This window comes from Cebus imitator, unplaced genomic scaffold (assembly GCF_001604975.1).
Source record: "Cebus imitator isolate Cc_AM_T3 unplaced genomic scaffold, Cebus_imitator-1.0 Scaffold238, whole genome shotgun sequence".
NCBI lineage: Eukaryota > Metazoa > Chordata > Mammalia > Primates > Cebidae > Cebus > Cebus imitator.
The window spans coordinates 2,524,139-2,542,959 of NW_016107553.1; the positions used below are offsets into that span (position 1 = coordinate 2,524,139).

The following is an 18,821-nucleotide window of genomic DNA, read 5'->3' on the forward strand; positions in this document are numbered from 1 at the left end:
ACGGGGTTTCACCATGTTGACCAGGATGGTCTTGATCTCTTGACCTCGTGATCCACCCGCCTCGGCCTCCCAAAGTGCTGGGATTACAGGCTTGAGCCACCGCGCCTGGCCTTAAAGTTTTTTATAAAGAAATCCCCACCTACCTTTTTAACTCTTTCCCCAGTGGAAAGACTTTCCCTTTTCCACTGGAAAGACTCCAGGAAGTAGGGCCTTGACTTGATCCTGCCAAGTCACTGTGCTCACTATCCTCTTAACACTCTCTATTCCCTTCCACCATGTCTTTATCTGGTTCTTTGTGTATTTTATCTCCCAAGAGAATGCAAGTTTCTAGACTATAGGAACTTTGTATTCCATTCTCCAAAGAAGTACTACACACAAAAAGACACTCAGTCTAACCAATAGTGGTTAGATTAAATCATGGAATGTTCTTAAATTCCGCTTGACAGAATTTGATGATATGAACAAATCAATTCAGTTCAGATTTAGCATAGTTACAACATTAGGAAGTAGGAAGAGCCAGAAAAGTAAACAATCTTACCAATGCAAACATCAATCTTTCCTTTAATTGCAGCTTCATGGAGAGGAGTATAATTCCAATTATCTCGAGCATTGGGGTCTGCACCATTTCGCAAAAGGAGATTGACTACTTCAGCATGACCAAACGAGCATGCATTATGAAGAGGAATAAGGCCCCCATCATCACGTGCTTGGACATTTGCACCATTCTGAAGCAAATATTCAACTACGTCTTTCCGCCCAAAACCTAGAAGAAAACAAATTGTCCACACATAAGTTCAATGAGGAAAAGATATCAAATTAGAATAAGTATCATCCATGCTAAAATGTTTCAGGTTGAAAAATAACAACCGACTCAACAATTCAAGAACTAATTAACGGAAAGGTGATCAGAAATATATCAATAACTAACCTTAATGATAAAGCTAGAGGGACTCTACACTAAACAGTAGTGGTACCTAAGTAGTTCCTTGGGTGGTACTACTACTACTAACCTCAGAGAAAGATTACAAAATCAGTGACTGAAAGCTCAAAGTTCAAATGTTTCTCACTCTACAATAGAGTTTTGCATATTTAGTATATATACATTTTCAGATGTTCAAACTATAAAACTTGAATATGTAAATCACAACCTTATGAAAGTGACAAAACTCTTGCCAGAATTCCTTTCCCACATCTAGCTTATAGAATGTTTCTGCTAAACTGGGGGATTACGAGAACCAACAAAAAAAGATCAGCTTACAGCTAATATTTGTCTATGTAGTGAGACACAGATGACTCCAGGCCAAAGTGTGAAATCTGGTGTCTTCAAAGAATCCCCTACTTTGCCACTTGCACAACACATATAACTTCTTTCCATGTTGGAGGCCTCCTTTAGATACCAACATTCCACAGTTCTGCTCAACTGCCCCCAAATCAAATAAAACAAAAAAGTCTGGTAATTCATTTACACTGGTTTACCGATTTAGTACCAATGAGTTTCAATCTCTTATCATTCCCATATATTAGTCCTTGAAACCTTTTCACAGCTAGCTGTGAAATGATAAGGCTTTTAGGCATATGTTAAAGCAGATGGAGTGGTCTACAAAGTGTTGGGGTAGAGAGAAAGTAACTGTTCACTCTTCTGAAATTTCTCCATTCTGTTCTTAAAGCCACCAAGTCTGAATGTAGTTCTTCCAAGATGACCAGCAATGAGAACAGATAAGAAAGTAATGGTCTTTCTAAGGTGGATGCCTGGGGTTGGCCTGATTGCAGCTGACGGAAGACCTAAAGATAGTTGAAAAGATTAACTGCTTTTGTTTTAACATTGCTGGGCTCTGTGGTCACAAAGATGAGTACCTTTATATCTTTGATTCTTCCTCCTCTCAAAGAGCTCATAATTTAAGGTTTTAAATTTCAATACAATGTAATTGCTATGTATATACAAAGTGCTACTAGAGCTCAAAGAAGGCAACTCCTGAACTAGGGGAAAGCAGAGAGTGGAAAGGACATGCCTAAGGTGATTCCAGTGATGACAACTGAGCTGAAAGCATATAGAAAAATAAAAGATCATTAAGAAAACGAGAAGAGGAGTGAGAGGTGAGAGGTGAGAGAAAGGAGATGAGCAAGGAAGGGTACAGCAGTCCAGGCAGAAGAAAAAATGTACACAGACATGGAGGTGTGAAAGAACAAATGCTGGCCAGATGTGGTGGCTTATGCCTGTAATCCCATCACTTCGTGAAGCCAAGTCAGGCAGATCACCTGAGGTCAGGAGTTTGAGACCAGCCTGGCCAACATGGCAAAACCATGTCTCTACTAAAAATACAAAAATTAGCCGGGCATGGCGGTGTGCATCTGTCATCCCAGCTACCCAGGAGGCTGAAGCAGGAGAATCTCTGGAACCTGAGGGGCAGAGGCTGCAGTAAGCAGAGATTGCACCATTGCACTCCAGCCTGGGTGATTGAGCAAGACTCCATCTCAAAAANAAAAAAAAAAAAAAAAAAAAAGAAAGAACAAATGCTTCATAACAGTCAGGACACAGAATGCCAAAGGGGGCTGATGCTAGATCAGGAGTGTGGCAGGCTAAGGTAGCACCTCGACTGTGTCCCATAAATTAGCATTTTTCAAACTGTTTTCAGACAGCAGATTTTTTTTTTTTTTTGAAACAGTCTCGCTCTGTCACCTAGGCTGGAGAACAGTGGTGCGATCTTGGCTCACTGCAACCTCTGCCTCCCTGGTTCAAGTGATTCTCCTGCCTTAGCCTCCTTAGTAGCTGGGACTACAGGTGTGCACCACCATCCCCGGCTAAATTTTTTGCATTTTTAGTAGACACGGGGTATTGCCATGTTGGGCAGGCTGATCTCAAACTCCTGACCTCAAGTAATCTGCCCAACACAGCCTCCCAAAGTGCTGGGATTACAGGTGTGAGCCACCATGCCTGGCCCAGACAGCAGATTTCAATTAGATCTTATTTAAGATTATAATAAGTACATGTCATGTTTACTGCTAAATTCCCAATGCCTAGTACATAGTTGGCATTCATAGAGTTGCAAATTAATTGAATAAACTATTCTGATTGCATTCTCCTTCTTCTCCTCACAAAGATCCAAAAGAAAATATTAATGTATCCCTGAGCATCTCTTAGAAACAGTTTGAAAAATAATACAAAACAGTCACAGAATTATGTATTTAAGGCAGTATTTGCCCCCGCCTTTTCTTTTTTTTAAGAAAGATAACCTTGGCAACTGTGTGACTAAATGAATCTACTGCAAAGATAGGCAGTAGACAGTTCCTTAAGTTTTATAGTTACACGCCACAGTCTAGGTGACAGATAAGGGCTAAGATTAAGACTGATTTGGTGGTTAGGATAGTATATTCACATGGTTCATGTGAACACAATGGGTAATATTCACATGGCTAGTGAAGCCTTTCTCCCATCCCTATTCCCAGCTTCCCAGTTCCCTTCCTTCTGATTATCACTTTTTTTATATACCTTTAAGTTACTGTATATATATATGCAAGCAAACATCTGCTAATAATATATTTAAAGTTAGTGTTTACATCTTTCTTTCTTTGAAAAAAAAATATTATTAATAATATCCCAGAAATCAACACCTATTAGTATTGTATGTATTTTCTGGATTGAAAGTATCAAAATGTAACTAGTTCCATTCTCATAAATAGTTAGGTTGTTTCCAATCTTACTAATAACACACACACTACTGCCAAGGTTTTGGCCTGCCTAATGGAAGACTGAAGTTGCCATCAAATGAAATGGGGGCAAGGCTGCAGATGAAAATAGATTTGTGGCAGAAGATGGGAAGTCCAAGTTTTAGACATGTCCTATCTCACTGGGGGCTTCTTGCTTCCTCTACCCAACTTCTAAGTGCTGGGATTCCTTAAGACTCAGTTCTCTACCCTCTTTTTAGATAATCTTATCTGATCCCATGGCTTTAAATACCACTTAGATACACAACCCTCAAATTTAAATCTCCATTCTAGACTTTTAACTCAAATTCCATAATGTTTACTTAACATATATCCCTCTGGATATTTTAAAGGTACCTGAAACTCAACATGTTTCCAACTTCTATTTCCATTGACACTACCTTACTCCAACCACTATCACCTCCAGTGTAAACTCCTGCAATACTCTCCCCAAAATAAATTCTCTCATTTCCACTTCTGTCTCTAGTGACCTTTTAAAAACAATCATATCACAGCCCTGTTTAAAATGTTGCTTGGCTTCCCATTGCTGCTCTTAGAATAAAATTCAAATACTCTACTATGGCCTTAAAAGCTCCCTCATGAACTGGCCCTCACCTTCTTCTCTAATTTCAATTCACACAATTCTTCCCTTTCCCAACTATGATACAGCTTTCTTTCAGTTTGTGAAGTATGCCAGTGACTTGGTACATGCTGCCCTTCTGCTTGCAATGCTCTTCCCTTGCACGTAGCATCCTCGCTTCTACTCACTACCTGGTTTGTTTAAACGTCACCATCGTAAGAAGGTTATGCCTGACCATCCTGTCTAAAACAGTCCATTCTGCCCATCCACATTTTTTTCCTATCTTCACACTATTTAGTCGGTCTGTCTCCCACTTCCTTCACTAGAATGCAAGCTCCATACAAGCAGGGATTTTTGTCTCTGCTGTTCATAGCATTATTTCTTGGCACTTATTAAAATTTGTAATTACTGTTTACTATTTTCTAGACTCTTAGTTCCATGAAGGACAAGAGCCATGTGCATCTTAATTCGTTACTTCCCCAGCATCCTTCAGAGTACATGGTACAGAGCAATTTGTTGATATTTGCTGAATTAATATCATGGTATATGAAAGGAAACTGAGAAGTAAAACTAAGACAGAATGGCACTGCAGAAGCCAAATAGGAAAAATTTAAAGACAGGAAGGTCAACTCTTGTCATTATCCCTGACTTCAGTCTTCCTTCCTGATCACTCCCCGGGCATTGCTGATCATACTGTCCTCCCAAAGTAGGCTATCCACAGTTGCCCTAATTAATGGTTCTGCTACCCCAGCCACTTAGCACTCAACTGCAGGAAATGCTTTTAGAAAAAGGCTTCTTAGCCAGGCGTGGTAGCTCACACCTGTAATCCCAACACTTTGGGAGGCCAAGGCGGGCAGATCACCTGTGGTCAGAGGTTCAAGACTAGCCTGACCAACACGGAGAAACCCCATCTCTACTAAAAATACAAAATTAGCCAGGCATGGTGGCGCATGCCTGTAATCCCAACTACTTGGGAGGCTGAGGCAGAAGAATTGCTTGAACCTAGGAGGCGGAGGTTGTGGTGAGCTGAGATCATGCCATTGCACTCTAGCCTGGGAAACAAGAGTGGAATTCCATCTCAAAAAGAAGAAAAGGGGCTTCTTAAATTAGAGAGTAAGAGACAAAGAGTCAAAATAAAGAAAAACTTGTAAAGCTAATTTTATCTTTATAAAGTTATTTGACGTACCCAAGCATTTTAGAATAAGGATTACTATTTCTTCAGCAGTAATAAGTATATCTGAAGGAAGCAAAATGGTGACTCACAGGCTAGCTCCCTCAGAAAGGAGAGTTAGGTGTGCACAGAAATAGCTGGAGTAAAATATCTAGCTGTTACAAGAGACAGTGTCAACTGGGAAGGTATCTGCCCCAAAGGACTGGTGATCTAAAAAGAAGGTCAAGCAGTAAACCTTCTGTCAAAATAAAACTGGAAAAAGAAGAGGGTTGCGTGAAACCAGAGTTAAAGAGAAAGACATTATTGAAACTGAAGTTTTAGCTGAGGCGTTCGATATGGGTAGAATGGGTCAAGTGATTATATCCACATAGTTACCAACATTCCAAGACACAGATTACTTCTATGTCAATGTCTCTGTATCAACATGATTTCCTAGTCATTAAGATGTCTGAAACCAGTCTGGTCACTGATAGTATAGATCAGTATGTTTTTACAGTCACACTGTAAAGACTACAATATGTGAGAGAATGTAATCTGCTATGCTGAGACAGTAGATGAAGAGTCGAGATTTTGAATGTTTGAAGCCACATCTTGGGCATTTAAAAGAAAAAAAAAAGCTGTTGGGAGTTTGATAAGATTTTTTTTCCCCCCATTTATTTATTTTATTGCATTTTAGGTTTTGGGGTACATGTGAAGAACACGCAAAATTGTTGCATAGGAACACACGTGGCAGTGTGATTTGCTGCCTTCCTCCCCATCACCTACATCTGGCATTTCTCCCCCTGCTATCTCCCCCCCAGCTCCCCACCCCCCACCGTCCCTCCCCTATTTCCCCCCAACTGACCCCAGTGTGTAGTGCTCCCCTCCCTGTGTCCATGTGCTCTCATCGTTCAACACCCGCCTATGAGTGAGAACATGCGGTGTTTGATCTTCTGCTCTTCTGTCAGTTTGCTGAGAATGATGGTTTCCAGGTTCATCCATGTCCCCACAAAGGACCTAAGGGAGTTTGATAAGATTTAAGGTACTTCCTGGCCGGGTGCGGTGGCTCACACCTATAATCCCAGCACTTTGGAAGGCAGAGGTGGGTGGATTACCTGAGGTCAGGGGTTTGAGACCAGTCTGACCAACATGGCAAAACCCCATTTCTACTAAAAAATATAAAAATTAGGCAGGTGTGGTGGTGTGCACCTGTAATCCCAACTACTTGGGAGGCTGAAGCAGGAGGTAGGAGAATTGCTTGAACCTGGGAAGCGGAGGTTGAAGTGCAGCCTGGGTGACAAGAGTGAAACTATGGGCCCCTCCCCCCCAAAAAAAAACAAACTACTTCCCAAACTGAGGAGTAATCCTTGATAAAAATCCCTATTGTTATGGTCTCAAAAACAGTTCAACGTATTTCTGTTAAGCATCAATTTCTTGAAGAGAAAGTGATTTGCAGGGTATGTTCTGATCATGTTCTCACTGGCCAGGTAGAACATGAATAGGCATATCCTCAGAGTCAATGTCAATCTCCATATTCTAAGGATCTCTTTATGATGAACCAGAAGCCTAAATAAAGTTGGTGCTCATGGTTGCTCAGGACACACTGTAGTTTATTTTGTAATTATGGAACGGCACTCTACTTCAAACACTGCTCTACTTGTGAAAATCCCGATGAAACCATATATGTAGTATGAATCTACTGTAAAGTGCTTACAGTTAAGCAAAGCAGGCCTATTTGTAAAGTATATTTGTTGACCACATTAACCATGTCAGTTACTAGCAGGCATTGTGCCCTGTTCATTTCTGTTTACTCAGGGACAAGGTCAGTGTTTGGCATATAGAAGGACTTGACAAACATTTGTTTAAAGCATGTCTAACACTCCGCTGGAATAGCAAAGGACCCTCACAAAGTATATGGTGTTAATGATTTGTGACAACTAAGAAAAGCAGTCTCTTGTCAAATTTATTACTTATCTAGATGCCATCAGTTTCAGCAGCTCCAGGCACTGCTTGCCAACCATGACTATTATTAATAGTATTATATTTTGCTGTTATACTGGAAACATGCTTTCATCTGAATGGCTTCCCAAAAGTTGTGAGGCAGTCAAGTCACTACAGAGAAACCAACTTAGACTCTTGGGAAGTTTAAGTGCTAACCCCCTCCTGTCTTTTATAGTCCAAAGGTGGGATTAATAACCGATAATACAATTGGTCCCATACGAGATGGTGATGTTTTGCATTATCTAAAGGTAGGCTATCACACAGGGTTTTGTCCAAAGGCAAAGTTCTGGAAAAATGTCAACAAATGCCACAAAACAAAGCTCCTGTGGTCTGGGAGACTGGAAGGTAAAATCAAACAGCTTTCAAGCAACCTTTAGCCAGGATGCTTAGTGGCAGATTTTTTTCTGAGGAATGTCATTTTAAACTTCTCATTTACTATTTTATGTTACAAGGTTTCCCTCTGTTGCCCAGGTTAGAGTGCAATGGCACAATCCCGGCTCACTGCAGCCTTGATCTCCCTGGCTCAAGTAATCCTCCATCTGTAGCCTCCCATGTAGCTAGGACTATAGACCTGCACTACCACACCTGGCTAATTTTTCTATTTTTTTTTGTAGAGACGAAATTTCGTCATGTGGCCCAGACTGCTCTTGAACTCTTGGGCTCAAGTGATACTCCTGCCTTTGCCTCCCAGAGTGTCAGGCCTGTGCCACCATGCCTGGCTCATTTTTCTTTCTCTTTTTTTTTGTAGAGATGAGGTTTCACCACGTTGCCCAGGCTGGTCTTGAACTTTTGAGTTCAGGTGATACTCCTGTCTTTCCCTCCCAGAGTCCTAGAATGATAGTGTGTGGCACCGTGCCTGGGCCTCATTTAATATTAACTTTAGTTTCCTAAGATCCAGCAAAATTATTTCCCACATGTATTTCTTAAGAATGAAGAATACAAAGGAGAGGGCTTTGCCCATCTCTACTTGGGATAGATATACTGTCTGGCCAGATTAGTAGAAACTTGGAAAAGAACACCATGGCCTGTGGGGTGATGAAATTTTGACCACCTGAGTAGGAGAATACTGAAAGGAGTATTCCAAACTCTTGTTACTGAAGCCAACTGTCTGCCTCTAAATCCAGCAAGAGCTGACGGAAAAGGTATACCTCAAAATCTTATAATAGATTGGGAGATTTGATAAGTAAAGAAAGATTATGAATTCCTAAACAGACTAATCTTTATTTGATACTAGGGTTTCCTGTTGATACATATATGATTTAATTACATTCTACAGAAAAACCAATCCTGAAAACAACAATCTATAATTGTAGTTCTAGGTTGAGTATATTTTGTGCATCTCTTACAACTATGATGTTGACCTACAGCCAAAGAAAGGTTATTGGAGGTCTCCAATAGTTATCATTTTGGGAAAGGATATGAATGGCAATCACAAAAGCTAATATATCTTTGATAGCTGAGCAGCTAAAACCTTCAATTGGAGGAAATCTGTCCACTTTCTTGTACCAACCTTTTGGTCAAACTAGGCTGAAATCCTCTGTACAACATCTCTTAAAAAAGCCAGTCGAGCCACTGCTTGGATACTTCAGCCAGTTCAATGGCTGAATATTGTTAAAGGTTGTCTGACCCCTTGTAACCTTTCACCTATTGGCCTTAGTTTTGACAAGTAATATCTACATACTCTTTGTGATTCTTCCACATATGTGAAGACAGTAACATGATGTTGTGTAGTCTTCTTCCATCTGTAGAATAAGCAGCACGAATTTTCCTATCTATGCTTGTGCAATACATTTTGGATGCTCTGATTCTACCTTCCTCCTCTGGATAAAAAATAAATCCCTTATACTTGATTCACAGAATTGAATATAATAATCCAAGTTCAGTCTAACTGGTTCAATGTATATGGTTCAGTAGCATACTCTTACTAACAGTAACATAACATACTATAAATATAAAACAAGTGTTACCTTGTTTAGTAGGACTCTACAATGCAAGCTATTATCCCAGCTCCAAGAGTTCTAAGATTGTAAGGAATGCCACATATTTCTTTCATTTCTATGATGGGCATCAAGATGACTTTCTCCCCAAGTTTGTGTCACCTCTTCTTTACTTTTTAGAAGTAAGTTCAGAGAAGCAGTTTTCTTTATTGAAATTCGCTGTTTTCTAGGGCATTAACTTGCCAAGAATCTCATACTTTTGCTTTTAGTAAAATTAGAACAACAGCTACCCTACTACCACCAACTTGCCTCTACAAGTTCTATTATGTGCTGCCAAAAAATCATTCCTACTTGTGTATGTCTGTGTATGGTGGGGGGCAAGTGGCAGGCAGACTGAAAAGGAAACAATTTTCAGAGTCATTTTTCTCCTAAGAAACTACTTCTTAAATAATACTTATCTACAAGAAAAGCATGCAATCTAGTTCAATAATTTAAAAAAAACACCTAGTAGTAGAAAAATTTCTGTTCATGTTGCCTTTTTCATTAACAGAACTTAATTGTCTTGGTGCTGACAACTGATTATTCTTTTAATTGAACTAACTTTTTTGAGGATGAAATTAAAACAAATTTTTTCTAAACTGATTTTCATTTTTTGTTCTCTGCGTGCACCTCTCAGTCCTAATATTACTTGGGAATCAAAACAAAAAGAAAAAAACATGCCTCCCCCCAATAAAACCTCCAAACCTTAATCAGCTAAAAAAATTTTATTTTATTTTATTTTATTTTATTTTTATTTTTTTTTGAGACAGAGTTTCGCTCTTGTTACCCAGGCTGGAGTGCAATGGCACGATCTCGGCTCACCGCAACCTCCGCCTCCTGGGTTCAGGCAATTCTCCTGCCTCAGCCTCCTGAGTAGCTGGGACTACAGGCATGCGCCACCATGCCCAGCTAATTTTTTGTAGTTTTAGTAGAGACGGGGTTTCACCATGTTGACCAGGATGGTCTCGATCTCTTGACCTCGTGATCCACCCGCCTCGGCCTCCCAAAGTGCTGGGATTACAGGCTTGAGCCACCGCGCCCGGCCGAAAAAATTTTAAAATAATGATGTCCCTCAGCCTCTCCAATAGCTCACCCTATGATTGATGTACAAACACAGGAAACTGCTTGGTCAGGCAGTTATATAATACTACCACCTATGTTGAACTTCCAACAGTATGCTTGCAGAAACATTAAGATGACTGATAACTCACTACCTACCTACAAGAGATTATAAAGTGTATTCTCCACATATTGAGTGAAAAGTTAGTTGAACGCACTTAAAAAACTTCTCTCTGATAAACCTAAAATTTAAATTAAATCTACAAAGACAATTTTAAAAAAAGTTTCTTATATGCTTGGATTTAAGTACAGGACTTTAAAATTTCTGGTTGAATGAAGATTCCCCCCCTCATCCCTGTTAATTTTTATTACTCCCCTTTCATACCTTTAACTATTAATCTTATAACCTTTACCTGATAATTTGGGTAAGTTGTCAGGGCTGGGTGGTTTCCAAAATATTGTCTTCCATTTCAACTTGAACAAACAAAATGAAATCTATGTAAAAAATGCTTTGAAATGTTGGAATAGAACTGAAGGTAGGAAGGTAGAGAAGGAACAAGGTCACTGAGCTAACACCCATAATCTTACACCTCTAAATATTACTATTTTCAGATATGAACTCATTAATACACCAAATTCTTGAAAGGTAGCAACTAAGATCTTACTTGGCTATTTTTATCCCACAGATCAAATGAACAGACTCTAAGTAACCCTACCCTTTGGCTTATGTATCAGTTGGTGGTGACAGTTTGCCAAATCAGTTGTTTAAATGTTGACTACATGGTCAAACAGGACAATCTGAATTAGCTGAAGAACAGCAGCACTTACCATCAAAATTTCGGGTAAAATTTCGGCTAACTAGGTGTGATTTGACTTAAGCATTCTTCCTTCTCTTTCCATTGCCCACAAACTGTTTCTAGTTCTCCCACCTAGGTTCCCTAGGCTTTCTTTTCTTAAAAAGACTCCCCAGTGGAAATCCAACAAAGATGCAATTGATCAAAAAAGCATACCTCCTGGTAGTGTTTACATTTAAAATTCGGAACAGGGTAAAACAAACAAATGTCCAATTGGTAGAAAGTAAAAGTAATGTTTGTGAAAGAGGAAATCTTTCTCACTGCTCCTTTTCTCTTCATCAATCTAGCCCCAAAAGAACAGGAGCACTTTAAAAGGCATTCCCTGCTTTTTCAAAAAATTGTTTTTAACAATCACGAAATACACAAAACAAAAAACCAGGATGGTCAGAGGTAAGAGGAGGTACTCGCATTTTCAATCACACATGGCTCACCTTAAGTTAGAAACAGTCATGATCTTTCCTACAAGTGAAAAACATGTATGCTTTATGGGAATAAGCTGAATATCCCATCTCTGGTTCTTTTAAATTCTTCGACTAAATTTAATATGCTTACATCATAAAATGAACCTAATAAATATTAAAAGAAAGTAATTCAAACGATCTAAATCTCAGAATGAAGGTTAGTTCCAACTTATATTCTAGATCCAAGCTAAGCTACTTGCACCATCTTTTCTATTATACTACTACTTTCCACCTCAACTTGTGTTGTGTGTATGTCAAAGACTTCCCGCACCCAGCCTAGTCAGATTTCAGTTCTCCCAAACTTGCCTATTTCCAGTTGTAGTCACTCCAGAAACTTGCTGATTGGCCATTCTGATAAACCAATTAACGCTAATATGTCAACGGCCTATTAAGCTACTCCTCCGAAATTACATCCTTGCATTTTACAAAGTCCTTCAAGACCTTAATCCCAATGGAACTTGCAAGAATGAAAAATTTTGGAGGTAACTGATCGTTGAAATCATAAGGTCTATTTACTAAAGTCCCCTACTCTTTCCTGTGTGTAGACGCCTTCTAGGGTAACAAGACCGGAAGTTGGTACAGGTATTGTACCAACAAAACAAAGCCAAAACCCCAAACCACCCCCCACCCTCGGCAAAAACAAAACAAAAACTTCCAGTGAGTGCGGCACGCTCACCCAACCCCCAATCTCCTCAGTCCCCACTGGAAGAGAGGGAGATCACGAGGACCACAGTCCTTAGAGTACAGGTCGAGGGGTGGAAGAGCACTGGTTTCAGGCCTACAAGCCCCGGATGCGCAGGTGGGGTCTACAGCGAGGCGAGGGGGCGCTGGCCCGGGTTACCTGCGGCGAAGTGTAGCGGGGTGGATTTCCTGCCCGCCGTGTCGCGGCTGTTCACCTTCTCCGGCGTTACCAGCCTCTTGACTCGCTCCACGTCCCCATTGCGGCACGCCTCGAATAGCTCTCGGGCAGCCGGCTCCATTGCCTCGGCCGCCGCACTCGCGCAGGCCGCTCCCCCGCCCGCGCAGCGGCGGCCTGACATGATCCTGGCCGCCGCCACCGCCAGCAGCAGCGCCAGCAAGGGCAGCAGGAGCCCCGGCCCCGCGAGCAGGAGGGCGAGGCCCCCGGGAGGAGAGGCGCTCAGGGCCCGGGCCGGTTGGCTCCCTGCTGTCACCGGATCCGGCGCAGTCCCATGGCCGCGCCGACGCGCGCCCTTAGCTCGGCTCCCTTCCCCCAGCTGCCCTGCAGTGGCGGAGGCAGCGCGAATCCGCCAGCCGAGCCCTGAAGCAACGCGGCGGCGGAAGCTGGCAAGGTCCCTCCTGCCAGCTCCGCCGAGCCCGGGGAGAACACGTGATGTCGTCCCGCGCGTGCGCAGTAACCGGGCATCGGCGGTGCAGGTTTCGGCGAGCGGGGCTGCGCGGAAGGGTTTGTGGGAAATATGTAGCGACAGGCTTCGCAGAAGGGGCTTCGTTCCATCGCCATCTTTGCGGTGGGTTCTGCGGAAGCTGAATGAATGGTCCTGCACATTGTTTACTTTTTTAAGCCCTGGGCTTTTCAAGCCGATCTTCCTCACTACCATTACACTGAAAAAGAGCCCTTGAAAGTTTTGCTCCGATCTTGCATATTTTTTTGGAAGTAAATTGTCCGTATTTTCAGCTTCCACATCCGTTTTTGTTTTTTTACTGTGTCTCTTTTCTTTCCGCCTCAACTGCTTTGTTGTTGTTTCTTGTGACACATTTCTCAAAAGTGAACGAGTTGCCATTTAATTAGAAGTTTGGATGAACTGCCCCAAAATAAAGGAAATCAGAACAGACACGAAAGTTGACTCCAGTTGGGGGGATGGCTCTTATCAATTACTCTTTCCATAGTAAGTTATTAGCTCAGGTTTGATTAGAGGAACTTTATGTAAATCAATACTGTACCCGACAAGCCTGAAGTTTGGATACACTGAGCATATGCATCTCCAAGAAAGTTTTCTGAGTTGTAATTTTTTTCTTTGGCCAACAAATCAAAGAAAAGCACATAATTGATTTTCATGCTTAAGGTAGTGGTGTAGTTTTGTACGCTGATTCCCCACTACACTCCCTTGTCTTAAAAAACGGAAACTATGCATATACATACATTTTACTTACGGAAGATGATACAGGTTGACCTTTGGCATTCTGAAAAACATTCCTGCCCCCTCTCCGCCTTAACCTGTTTTTCAGGAAATCCAGTTTTTGTTGGGGAGTGTTGACTCACTGCAGTGCTAAAAGCGGATGTACAGTTTTTTGAGCATTTTTATAAATATGGAATTATAGTTATGGTACATATCAATAAAGTGAACATGTATGAACGCACCTAAGGACTAGAACACTACCAATATGATTGTGTTTATCATTTTTCTTTCCATAATTCTGCTATGGTGATCAATGATCAGTGATCTTTGAAATCACTATTATAATTGTTTTGGGGCACCACAAACCACACCCATAGAAGACAGCAATCAATCAATCAATGTTGTGTGTGTTCTGACTGCCCCACTGACAGGCTATTCTGCCATTTCCCTCTCCTTTGGTCTTCTGTTCCCTGAAACACAATAATATTGAAATTAGTTCAATTAATAACTCTACAATGGCTTCTAGGTATTCAAGTGAAAGGAAAAGTTGCATATCCCTCACTTTAAATCAAAAGCTAGAAATTATTCAGCTTAGTGCAGAAGGCATGTTGAAAGCTAAGATAGGCACCCTTGCACCAAACAGCCAAGTTGTGAATGCAAAGGAAAAATTTTTGAAGGAAATTAAAAGTGCTATTCCAGTGAACACACAAATGATAAGAAAGTGAAATAGTCTTACTGCTGATATGAAGAACGTTTGAGTGGTCTGGATAGAAGATAAAACCAGCCACAACATTCCCTTAAGCCAAAGATGAATCCAGAGTAAAGCCCTAACTCTCTTCAATTTTGTGAAGGCTGAGAGATGAAGTTGCTAAAGGCATGTTAGAAGCTAGCAGAGGTTGGTTCATGAAGTTTAAGGAAAGAAGCTGTCTTTATAATGTAGAAGTGTAAGGTAAAGCAGCAAATGCTAATGTAGGAGCTGCAGCAAGTTATCCAGAACATGGGTCACCAGCCTCAGCCCTCGGGAGGTACTGGTCCCCGGCCTGTAAGGAACAAGGTCGCACAGCTGGAGGTGGGGAAGTGGTGTGGTGGGGGGTGGATGGAGGGGATGGGGTGGGAATGGGCCTGTAGTGAGCATTACTGCTTGAGCTCCGCCTCCTTTCAGATCAGCAGCAGCATTAGATTTTCACAGGAGAGCAAACCCTACTGTGAACTGCACATGTGAGGGATCTAGGATGAGACTCTAATGCCTGATGATCTGAAGTGGCACAGTTTCATCCCCAAATCATTCCCCACCCCATGCCCCTCCACCCCCACCCCTGGTCCGTGGAAAAATTGTCCTCCACAAAACCTGTCCCTGGTGCCAAAAAGGTTGGGGACTGCTGATCAGGAAGATCTAGCTTAGATAATTGATGAAGGTGGCTACACTAAACAATACATTATCATTATAGATGAAAGTCTTCTATTGGAAGAAGATGCTGCCATTTAGAACTTTAATACCTACAGAGGAGAAATCAATGTCTGGCTTCAAAGGAAAGACTGACTTTCCTATTAGGGGCTAATGCAGCTGGTGACTTCAAGTTGAGGCCAATGCTTATTTACCATTCTGAAAATCCTAGGGCCCTTAAGAATTATGATAAATCTATTCTGTGTTCTATAAATGGAATAACAGAGTTTGGATTATGGCACATCGGTTTACAGCATGACTTACTGAATATTTTAAGCCTACTGTTGAGACCCATTTATCTGCAAAAAAGGTGACTTTCAAAATATTACTGCTCATTGACATTGTGCCTGGTTTCTCAAGAGCTCTGGTGGAGAGGTACAAAGAAATTGATGTTGTTTTCATGCCTGCAAACACAACATCCATTCTGTAGATGGATCAAGGAGTAGATGGATCATGGATCAAGGAGTACTTTCAACTTGCAAGTCTTATTAGTTAAGAAATACATTACATAAGGCTACAGCTGCCGTAGATAGTGATTCTTCTGATGGACTTGGGTGAAGTAAATTGACAACCTTCTGGAAGGATTCACCATTCTGGATGCCATTAAGATTCATGGGAGGAGGTCAAAATATCAACATTAATAGGAATTTAGAAGAAGCTGAGTCTATCCCTCGTGGATGACTTTGACAGATTCAGGATTTCACTGGAAGAAGTAATTGCACATGTGGTGGAAATAGCAAGAGAACTAGAGTGGAGCCTGAAAATGTGACTGAATTGTTGCAATTTTATGATACAACTTGAATGAAGGCTGGGAATGGTGGCTCATTCCTGTAATCCCAGCACTTTGGGAAGCTGAGGCAGGAGGATTGCTTGAGGCCAGGAGTTTGAGACCAGCCTGGTCAACATAGTGAGAATCCATCTGTACAAAAGATACAATTAAAAAAATTAGCTGGATATGGTGGAGTGCACCTATAGTCCTAGCTACTTGGGAGGCTGAGATGAGAGGATTGCTTAAACCTAGGAATTTCAGCAAATTGTTTAAACCTAGGTGAGCTATGATCATGTCACTGCACTCCACTACAGCTTGGGTGACAGAGACCCAGTCTCTGAAAACAAACAGAAAAACCAAGTTGAATGGATGAGTTACTTCTTATGGAGGAAAGAAAAAAAAATTTTTTTCACACGGAATGTACTCCTGGTGAAGATGCTGTAAAAATTGTTGAAATGACAACAAAGAATTTAGAATGTTACATAACACAGGTGATAAAGCAGCAGCAGAGCTTGAGAGGTGTGCTCTTTTTTTTGTTTGTTTGTTTTGCCATTAAGTTTCAACACCCAATAGATTCTAATTTTGAAAGTTTTGTGGGTAAAATACTATCAAACAGCATTGCATGCTACAGAGAAATCTTTTGTGAAACGAACAGTCAATTGATGTGGGAAACTTCATTTTCTTTTAAGAAATTGCCATAGCCACCCTAACCTTCAGCAACCATTATCAGTCAGCAGCCCTCAATGTCATTGAGGCAAGACCCTCCAGCAGCGAAAAGATGACGAGTTGCTGAAGGTTTAAATGACTGTTAGTATTTTTTAGCAACAAAATATCTATTTTTAGTTTTAAAAATTCTTTTAATTTTAAATTTTTTGGGTACATCACAGGTGTATATATTTATTGGGTATATGAGAATTTCTGTGGTATTAATTGTAATGTCTCATTTTTCACTGCTGATTTTATTTGAATCTTCTCTCTTTTTTTTTTTAGTCTGCTAAAGATTTGTCAATTTTGTTTATCTTTTCAAAAAATTCAACGTTTTTTTCATTGATCTTTTGTGTTGCTTTCTTCATTTCAGTTTCACTTAGGGCTGCTCTGATATTTATTGTTTCTTCTAACTTCAGGTTTGGTTTGCTTTTGTTTTTATAGTTTTTTAAGACGCATCATTAAGTTGTTTATTGGAAGTTTTTCTACTTTTTTGATGTAGGTGCTTACAGGTTTCCATTTTTCTTAGCACTGCTTTTGCTTTATTCCATCGTTTTTGGTATGTTGTGTTTCCATTGTAATTTGTTTGAATAAACTTTTCAATTTCCTTCTTAATCTCCTCATTGACCCACTGTTCATTCAGCTGCAGAGTGTTTAATTTCCCTGTGTTTGTATATTTTCCAAAATTCCTCTGGTTACTAATTTCTAGTTTTATTCCATCGTGGTTAGAGAAGATAGTTGATATTATTTCAATTTTTGAACATTTTAAGACTTGTTTTGTGGCCTAAGATATGGTCTGTCTTTAGAATGATCCATGTGCTGAGAAGAATGTATATTCTGCAGCCATTGAATAAAATGTTCTATCAATGCATATTAGTTCCATTTGGTCTATAGTGCAGATTATGTCTGATATTTATATGTTGATTTTCTGTTTGGATGATCTATGCAATGCTGAAAGTGGGCGGTGTTGAAGTCTTCAGCTATTATTATATATATATCTATCCCTCTCTAATAATATTTTCTTTGTATATCTGGGTGCTCCAGTGTTGGATGCACATAAATTTACAACTGTTATATCCTCTTGTTGAATTGACCCATTTATCATTATAAAATGACCTTCTTTGTCTCTTTATAGTTTTTGTCTCGAGAACTATTTTCAGTCTGTATGTGTCTTTATATATGAAGTGTGTTTCTTGTGGGCAGATTGTTGAGTTTTGTTTTTTAAATCCATAGCCACGCTATTTCTTTTGATTGGAGAGTTTAGTCCATTTACTATCAATGTTATTGACAAGTAAGGACTTACTCCTGCCACTTTTAAATTTGTTTTCTGGTATTTTCCTCCTTTTTTCCCCACCTTCCTGTCTTCCTTTTAGTAAAGCTGATTTTCTCTGGTGGTACGATTTAATTTCTTGCTTTTCATCTTTCGGGTATCCATTGCATGTTTTTTGATTTGAGGTTACCATGAGGCTTGCAAATAATATCTTATAACCCATTATTTTTAACTGATGTAACTTAACATGGATTGCATAAACAAACAAAACTAAGAAAAACTCCACACTTTAACTTTGTTCCTCCTTTTAAAAAAATTGTTGTAGCTATTATTTTTGATCAGTTTATCTTTAGCCTTTCTACTAAAGATATGAGTATTTTATACATTACAATGACCCTGTTATAATATTCTGTGTTTCTCTGTGTACTTACTATTATCAGTGAGTTTTGTACCTTCAGATGACTTTTTATTGCTCATTAACATCCTTTTTTTTTCAGATTAAATAGCTTTTTTAGCATTTCTTATAGGATGTCTGTTGTTGATTAAATCCCTCAGCTTTAGTTTGTCTAAGAAAGTCTTTATTTCTCCTTCATGTTTGAAGGATATTTTTTGCCAGATATGCTAATCTACAGTAAAAGGTTTTTTTCCATCAGCACTTCAAATATGTCATACCACTTTCTTCTGGCCTATAAGGTTTCCACTGAAAAGTCCGCTTCCAGGAATATTGAAGCCCTTTCTCTCTCTCTCTTTCTCT

The 18,821-nt window shown here is 40.1% G+C and overlaps 1 protein-coding gene and 1 long non-coding RNA gene across 3 annotated transcripts in view; one reads left to right on the plus strand and one right to left on the minus strand.

The window, feature by feature from the left end:
• Positions 1-13,196, minus strand: part of TNKS2 (tankyrase 2) — a 65,487-nt gene extending 52,291 nt beyond the window's left edge. The window contains exons 1-2 of one of the 2 annotated variants that reach the window (XM_017498210.2): positions 12,625-13,196; positions 539-763 (exon numbers count right to left, since the gene is read on the minus strand). In XM_017498210.2, coding sequence (XP_017353699.1) covers positions 539-763; positions 12,625-12,823 — 424 coding nt within the window. In that variant the 5' untranslated portion in view covers positions 12,824-13,196. The remainder of the gene's footprint in view (positions 1-538; positions 764-12,624) is intronic. The other variant, XM_017498211.2, reaches the window with a different exon arrangement.
• Positions 13,184-18,821, plus strand: part of LOC108282317 — a 12,502-nt gene continuing 6,864 nt past the window's right edge. Inside the window, exon 1 of the long non-coding RNA XR_001816360.2 lies at positions 13,184-13,423. This is a non-coding gene — a long non-coding RNA (uncharacterized LOC108282317). The remainder of the gene's footprint in view (positions 13,424-18,821) is intronic.